The sequence below is a fragment of the Phyllobates terribilis genome, unplaced genomic scaffold (genome assembly GCF_046119375.1).
Source record: "Phyllobates terribilis strain yellow unplaced genomic scaffold, ASM4611937v1 Scaffold_10__3_contigs__length_209671492, whole genome shotgun sequence".
In the NCBI taxonomy this organism is placed as follows: domain Eukaryota; kingdom Metazoa; phylum Chordata; class Amphibia; order Anura; family Dendrobatidae; genus Phyllobates; species Phyllobates terribilis.
Window position 1 is genome coordinate 200,304,194 of NW_027362770.1, and position 9,263 is coordinate 200,313,456.

Here is a 9,263-nt window from a genome sequence, read left to right on the forward strand (position 1 = left end):
ATCTATCATCGATCTATCATCTATCTATTATCTATCTATTATCTATCTATCATCTATCTATTATCTATCATCTATCTATTATCTATCATCTATCTATCATCTATTATCTATCATCTATCTATCATCTATTATCTATCATCTATCTATCATCTATCTATTATCTATCTATCATCTATCTATTATCTATCTATTATCTATCATCTATCTATTATCTATCTATAATCTATTATCTATCTATTATCTATCTATTATCTATCATCTATCTATTATCTATCTATCATCTATCTATTATCTATCTATTATCTATCATCTATCTATTATCTATCTATTATCTATAATCTATTATCTATCTATTATCTATCTATTATCTATCACCTATCTATTATCTATCATCTATCTATCATCTATCTATTATCTATCTATTATCTATCATCTATCTATTATCTATCTATCTATTATCTATCTATTATCTATCATCTATCTATCATCTATCTATTATCTATTTATTATCTATCTATTATCTATCTATTATCTATCATCTATCTATTATCTATCACCTATCTATTATCTATCATCTATCTATCATCTATCTATTATCTATCTATTATCTATCATCTATCTATTATCTATCTATCTATCTATTATCTATCATCTATTATCTATTATCTATCTATTATCTATCTATCATCTATCTATTATCTATCATCTATTATCTATCTATTATCTATCTATCTATTATCTATCTATCTATTATCTATTATCTATCTATTATCTATCTATCTATTATCTATCTATTATCTATCTATTATCTATCTATTATCTGTCTATTATCTATCTATTATCTATCATCTATCTATTATCTATCATCTATCTATTATCTATCATCTATTATCTATCTATTATCTATCTATCATCTATCTATCATCTATCTATTATCTATCTATTATCTATTATCTATCTATATATTATCTATTATCTATCATCTATCTATTATCTATTATCTATCTATTATCTATCATCTATTATCTATCATCTATCTATCATCTATCTATTATCTATCATCTATTATCTATCTATTATCTATCATCTATTATCTATCATCTATCTATCATCTATCTATCATCTATCTATTATCTATCATCTATTATCTATCATCTATCTATTATCTATCTATCATCTATCTATCATCTATCTATTATCTATCTATCATCTATCTATTATCTATCATCTATCTATCATCTATCTATTATCTATCATCTATTATCTATCATCTATCTATCTATTATCTATCTATTATCTATCATCTATCTATCTATTATCTATCTATTATCTATCATCTATCTATTATCTATCATCTATCTATTATCTATCATATATCTATTATCTATCTATTATCTATCTATTATCTATCATCTATCTATTATCTATCATCTATTATCTATCATCTATCTATCATCTATCTATTATCTATCTATCTATTATCTATCATCTGTCTATCATCTATCTATTATCTATCTATCATCTATCTATTATCTATCATCTATCTATCATCTATCTATTATCTATCATCTATTATCTATCATCTATCTATCTATCTATTATCTATCTATTATCTATCATCTATCTATCTATTATCTATCTATTATCTATCATCTATCTATTATCTATCTATTATCTATCATCTATCTATTATCTATCTTCTATCTATTATCTATCTATTATCTATCTATTATCTATCATCTATTATCTATCATCTATCTATCATCTATCTATTATCTATCTATCTATTATCTATCATCTATCTATTATCTATCTATCTATTATCTATCATCTATCTATCTATCTATTATCTATCATCTATCTATTATCTATCTATCATCTATCTATTATCTATCTATTATCTTTCATCTATCTATTATCTATCATCTATTATCTATCTATTATCTATCATCTATCTATCTATTATCTATCTATTATCTATCATCTATGTATTATCTATCATCTATCTATTATCTATCTATTATCTATCTATCTATTATCTATCATCTATCTATTATCTATTATCTATCATCTATCTATTATCTATCTATTATCTATCATCTATCTATTATCTATTATCTATCTATCTATTATCTATCATCTATCTATTATCTATCTATCTATTATCTATCTATTATCTATTATCTATCTATTATCTATTATCTATCATCTATCTATCTATTATCTATCTATTATCTATCATCTATCTATTATCTATCATCTATCATCTATTATCTACAGTGGTGTGAGAGTCTTTGCCTCTTTCCTGATTTCTTATTCTTTTACATGTTTGTCACTTAAATGTTTCAGATCATTAAACAAATGTAAATATCAGACAAAGATAACACAAGTGATCACAAAATGTAAATGAAGGTCTTTATTATTAAGCAAAAAAGAAATCCAAACCTACAGGGTCCTATATGAAAAAGTGATTGCCTCCCTTCCCCCTTAAAACATAAATAACCTGGGGTTTATCTCATCTTTGGGAAGCTGAGTACAATTTCCCTCGCCACACACAGGCCTGATAACTGCCGCACCTGTTCTCAATCAAGAAATCACTTACTTAGGACCTGCCTGACAAAGTGAAGTAGAGCAAAAGATCCTCAAGAGCTAGACATCATGCTGCCATCCAAAGAAACTAAGGGACAAATGAGAAACAAAGTAATTGAGATTTATCAGTCTGGAAAAGGTTATAAAGCCATTTCTAAAGCTTTGGGACTCTAACGAACCACAGTGAGAGCTATTATCCACAAATGGTGAAAACATGGAACAGTGGACCCTAAGAGCGCAGAGACGACTCATCCAAGAGGTCACAAAGACGCCACAACAAAATCCAAAGAACTGCAGGCCTCACTTGCTTCAGTTAAGGTCAGTGTTCATGACTCCACCATAAGAAAGAGACAGGGCAAAAATGGCAGCATGGCAGAGTTCCAAGACAAAAACCACTGCTGAGCAAAAAGAACATAAAGGCTCGTCTCAGTTTTGCCAAAAAACATCTTGATGATCACCAAGAATTTTGGGAGTATACTCTGTGGACTGACGAGACAAAAGTTGAACTTTTTGGAAGGTGTATGTCTCATTACATCTGGCGTATAAATAACACAGCATTTCAGAAATAGAACATCATACCAACAGTAAAATATGGTGGTGGTCTGGGGCTGTTTTGCTGCTTCAGGACCTGGAAGACTTGGTGTGGTAAATGGATCCATGAATTCTGCTATCTACCAAAAAAATCCTGAAGGAGAATGTCCGGCCATCTGTCTGTGACCTCAAGCTGAAGCGCCCTTGGGTTATGCAGTAGGACAATGATCCAAAGCACACCAGCAAGTCCACCTCTGAATGGCTTAAGAAAAAACACAATTAAGACTGTGGAGTGGCCTAGTCAAAGTCCTGACCTTAATCCAATTGAGATGCTGCGGCCGGACCTTAAAAAGGCGGTTCATGCTCGGAAACCTCCAATGTGGCTGAATTACAACAATTCTGCAAAGATGAGCGGCCACAATCCCTCCAGAGCGTTGTAAAGACTCATTGCCAGTTATCGCAAATGCTTGATTGCAGTTGCTGCTGCTGAGGGACCAGCCAGTTATTAAGTTTAGGGGGCAACCATTATCACACAGGGCCCTATAGGTTTGGATTTCTTTTTCCCTTAATTATAAAGACCTTCATTTAAAAACTGCGTTTTGGGGTTACCTGTTATTTTTGTCTAATAAATTTGTTCTGTGATCTGAAACATTTAAGTGTGAGAAACATGCAAAAGAATAAGAAATCAGGAAGGGGGCAAACACTTTTTCGCACGACTGTATCTATTTATCTATTACAGTGGCATGTAAAAGTTTGCGCTCCCTTGGTCAAAATTCCTGTTATTGTGAACAGTTAACCAAGTTGAAGATGAAATAATCTAAAAGGCCTAAAGTTACAGAGGACACATCTCCTTGGTATTTTAGGCAATATTTTACATTTTAAAACTTCCAGAAAGGAAAATGGGCCGATGCAAAAGTTTTGGCACCCTACATGGTTAGTACCTAGCAGCGCCCCCTTTCGCAGTATCACAGCTTGTAAACGCTTTTTGTAGCCAGACAAGTGGCTTTCCATTCTTGTTTGAGGGATTTTCCTCCATTCTTCCTTGGAGAATTCCTCCAGTTCTGTGAGATTCCTGGGGCGTCTTGCACATTCTGCTATTTTGAGGTCTCGCCACAGATTTTCAATGATGTTCAGGGACTGTGAGGGCCACTGTAAAACTTTCAGCTTGCGCCTTTTCAGGTCTTCTATTGTGGATTGTGACGTGTGTTTAGGATCATTATCCATTTGTACAATCATCCTCTTTTCAGCTTCAGCTTTTTTACAGATGCTGTTATGTTTGCATCAAGAATTTGTTGAAATTTTATTGAATCCATTCTTCCCTCTACCTGTGAAATATTCACCGTGCCATTGGCTACAACACAACCCCAAAGCATGACTGATCCTCCCCCATGATTAATGGTTGGCAGGATGTTCTTGTCCTGACATTCTGTGCCTTCCTTTCTCCACACATACCTGTGGTCATTGTGGCCAGAGACTTCTATTTTACCTCATCGGTCCACAGGACTTGATACAAAATGCATCAGGCTTGTTTAGATGTTCTTTTGAACTTCTGACGCTGAATTTTATGGCGAGGACGCAGGAGAGGTTTTCTTCTGATGACTCTTCCATGAAGGCCATATTGTGCAGGTGTCTCTGAACAGTAGAACAATGGACCACAACTTCAATGTCTGCTAAATCTTTCTGAAGGTCTTTTGCAGTCAAGCGGAGGTTCTGATTTGCCTCTCTAGCAATCCTACAAGCAGCTCTCACTGACATTTTGCTTGGTCTTCCAGACCTTATCTTGACCTTCACTGTTCCTGTAACTGCCATTTCTTAATAACATTACAGACTGAGGAAAGGGCAACTTGAAGACGCTTTGCTCTCTTCTTGTAGCTTCTCCTGCTTTGTGGCTTCCACCATTGTCAGAGCTCGGCGGCTGCTTAGAAGACCCCACGGCTGCTGGTTTTTGGCACAAGGTTAGAGGAGGTTTTTATAAAGCTGGAAATCTGCATCACCGGCCTTTCCTAACGATGGTGGTGAACGAGCCATAACCCTAACAGGCTAATTAATGTCTGAGACCTCGGTCAAAGTTATCTGAGCACAAATATCCAAGGGTGCACAAACTTTTGCATCGGCCCATTTTCCTTTTTGTAATTTTTAAAATGTAAAAAGTGACTATAAATATATTGCCTAAAATACAAAGAAAATGCGTCATCTTTATCTTTAGCCCTTTTTATAGATTATTTCATCTTCAACTTGCTTAACTGTTCACAATAACAGGAATTTTGACCAGGGGTGCACAAATTTTTACATGCCTATCTATCCATCCATCCATCTATCTATCTATGTATATATCTAGTGTCTATCTTTCTCTCATCATTACTCTTCCATCTTGTCTCCTTGCAGGCAGCAGTCACAGATCCCGATCACGACGACGGGCGTAGTTTACCCCGGAGCCATAGCTATGGCGGGCATGCCGTCCCCTCACTTACCCTCCGAACATTCGAGTGTGTCCAGTAGCCCCGAGCCCGGCCTGCAGGTCATCCAAAGCACTTACAGCCTAAAATCCGAGGAGCCGCACATCAAGGAGGAGGCTCCGACCGACGACATCAACGGCGAAATGTACGACGAGTACGAGGAGGACGACGACCCCGACGCGGATTACGGCAGCGACAGCGTGGAGCGAACCAACTGATGCGAGGGAGGGGGAGCCTGAACTTCTGCGGACTACTCAAAGCCCAACCCGACCGACCCGTATCAGCGACGCTACAACTACACTGACTGTTACTACAAACTGTTCTCCTCCGCGAGCCGCCACAGTTCTCCGCGTCCGCCAGCCGCGTCCGCCAGCCGCGACCGCCAGCCGCGTCCGCCAGCCGCCACAGCGCTCTGCGCGCAACCAGACGGGTGGTAACGGAAAGGAAGAAAAGCGAAAGACAACGACATTTCCACCAAAAGAATGGGATAAGCTATGGGTAAAACATGCCAGTAACTCCGCTGCTCAGCACTGACGTCTTACCCTTCACCGGTTATTTTATTTTTTGGGGGTTTTTTTTGTTTGTTTGTTTTTTTCATATTAAGAAAAAAAAAAATGTAGAAACTTTATGGCTGTTTTGTTCGAAAATGTTCTAGAAATTCTCACTCAGGTACACAGTGCCAACAAGTGGCTTGTGAATGTGTTTTGTCGTTTTGTGCTAAAGTTTAAAGAGGAATAAGATTTTCTTTTTTATTTTTAAAGTTTTCTTTTACTTTTTTTTTTAATTTTTAATTTTTTTTTTTTTTTTTGGGTAATGCTCCTAACAAAAAAGATGTTCCCGGGCCGACTCCTCCCTTCATATCTCAGTGTTGTGGGTGGATCCCGCGGACACCCCCCGACATCCTCCCTCTATTCGTCTCTGATCACGGGGGAGGGGGAAAAGTTTTAGCAAGTGCCAAATGTGTGCTGAATATTCTGCTGGTCTTACGTTAGGACAAGTGTTACGTCGTAGACAATCTCCGGACTGCCCGGCTGCTGGGAAGAGGGAACTTTTTATTTCCTTTTTTTTTTTTTTATTTTATTTTTTTTTTTTTTTATTATTTTTTATTATTTTACTTCTAAGCAGAAAACTGTAGTCGCAGTTCTCAGGTGCGAGACACGAAAAACTAGGAAAAAAAAAAAAATAATAATAATAATATTTTCTGACTTTTGTGCGCGAGTGCAAGCGAGCGCGTCAGGAGACTGATGAGATGTTTGGGTCGTGCGAAGAAACGTGGGATCAAATCCCTTCTCCTTCTTGTCACCCGACGTTAAGAAGCCTTTAACCAATATTTGCACTTCAGATATCTAGCGAAAATAATAGAAAAAAAAAAGAATAAAAAATTAGATTTTGAAATTGTAAAAAAAAAAACTTTTTATAGAAATATATTAGCTCTTAAAATAGAAATTTGACCACAAGAGTTTTCTTTTTTTTTTTTTAATAGAACGACCTCCGAGGCTTCAGAAAGAGGAAAAAAAACTTTTTTTTTTTTTTTTATTATTATTTGTAGCACTAAATAAACTTTACAAACACTAATGTAAAAAATTGTAGGAATTTGCGGACGCTCCGAACACTTTCCTAGAAGACATTTTTTTATTCCTTGTCTTTATTCTCCGGGATCGCAGCCATTCTGTAGGTAGACGATGTCCCGACACAATCAGGAGATTGAAGTTCCCGGGTTCGGCGGTGGAAGAAGTTTCCTGAGCATAACTCCCATCATCCCACCTGAATCTTTTTTTGTTTGTTTGTTTTTTGGGCCTCTTTAAATTAGGAAAATCGCAACAATGGCTTAAATTTTTATTATTTTTCCTCCTGGAAAATTAAAAAAAAAAAACTTAAAAAAAAACCTTTTTTTTTGCTTCCTCTGGAGAAAAGCCTCTGACAATGTGTAGATTTCTTCAGCTTCTAGATAGATGGGCCCACCTGGTGTCCCTCCCGCCTGGCCGCCGGCCGCTCCGCATATCGCGCATGTGCTTCTGTATCTCTTCTGTTTGGACGATTGTATCTGCAGCTTCTCATTAGTGATGTTATTAACGCCGTTCCTGGATTAGTAAATTATGGATAATTTATTCTATTCCTGCTTATTTTTTTTTACTTATTTTATTCTATTTGGCAGAAGAAAAAAAAACCCCATCTTGATGTATAAGAAATGCTGTTTTATGTCTTTTTAACCCTCCACAATCTGCATCGTTCGCTCTCTTTCAGGCAATGTTGGATTTTTTTCATGCGCGCACAGAACTTTGCTTATACCGTCACGCCAGACGCGTCTCCTCGCGGCCTCGGCCATTACCATATCTAACGCTCTCCGGACAGAACCACCTTTGTGTGGCTTTTTTTTTTTGCTCTTGTTTGTTATATTACCCTTAAAAAATGTTGTTTTCTTTTTTTTTTTTTTTTTCCCCCCAAAATTTCCCAATTTTTGTGACTCGTGCGTCTGTCTCACATTCGCTTGACGCTTTAATTGCCGTCATGTTAAATGTTCTCTGTATGAATCTGGGGCTCCGGGCTACAAAAATACTTTGTTTAAGCTCCAGGTAGTTGCCACCAAGGCGGCCGCAGGAGCGGCCAAAGCAAACACGCAGCAACAGTTATTCTTCTATGGGCTACAGATCGCGCCGTGGCCCATCCCTGTGATCCCTGTTTTTCTTGGCCACATTTTCTCATTTCTTGCCAAAAGTTAATTTTGCTTAGAAACTTTGCCAGTGAGACTGGCACACGAGCAGCCGCGAACCCCGAGCTCCGATTTTCCACTCACCTCTTTTTCTCTTGAAAAGTCAACATTGACCTTAGCGGCCATCATGGACTCCATCCCGCCACATCCACAGGGGAGGAATCCAAACAACTCTGCCTTTTCTACACCTCCACCCATTAACAAATATATTTATTAAACTTTCAGCTTTTTCAAAACTTTTTTTTTTTTTATTAAACTAATAAAACTTTTTAATTCTAATTATATGAAAAAATGTTATGAATAAATCAATTTTTTTTTTAAATAAAACTTTTTAATTCTAATGATAAAAAAAAAGTTTTGATTTGTTAATATTTTTTTTAATAAGTAAAACTTTTTCTAATTATATTAAAAAATGATTATTAAATCAAACTTTTTTTTTTTTTTTTTTTTAAATAAACCAATAAAACTTTTTAATTCTAATTATATGAAAAAATGGTATTAATAAATCCAAACTTTTTTTTTTTTAAATAAAACTTTTTAATTCTATTGATATTAAAAAATATGAATAAATCAAAACTTTTTTTTTAAAATAAAACTTTTTAATACTAATGATATTAAAAAAATATTAATAAATTAAAACTTTTTCTAATTATATTAAAAAATGATTAATAAATCAAACTTTTTTTTTTTTTTTAAATAAACCAATAAAACTTTTTAATTCTAATTATATGAAAAAATGGTATTAATAAATCCAAACTTTTTTTTTTTTTAAATAAAACTTTTCAATTCTAATGATATTAAAAAATAGGAATAAATTCAAACTTTTTTTTAAAGTAAAACTTTTTAATTCTAATGATATTAAAAAATATGAATAAATCAAAACTTTTTTTTTTAAGTAAAACTTTTTAATTCTAACTATATTAAAAAAATGATATTAATAAATCAAAACTTTTTTTTTCATAAAACTTTTGAATTCT

At 34.4% G+C, this 9,263-nt stretch overlaps 1 protein-coding gene across 1 annotated transcript in view; it reads left to right on the plus strand.

Annotated features, from left to right (window-relative positions):
• Positions 1-8,596, plus strand: part of SOX5 (SRY-box transcription factor 5) — a 581,616-nt gene extending 573,020 nt beyond the window's left edge. Inside the window, exon 16 of the mRNA XM_073650528.1 lies at positions 5,506-8,596. Within this exon, the coding sequence (XP_073506629.1) occupies positions 5,506-5,794 (289 nt within the window). The 3' untranslated portion in view covers positions 5,795-8,596. The remainder of the gene's footprint in view (positions 1-5,505) is intronic.
• Positions 8,597-9,263: the final 667 nt, after the last annotated feature.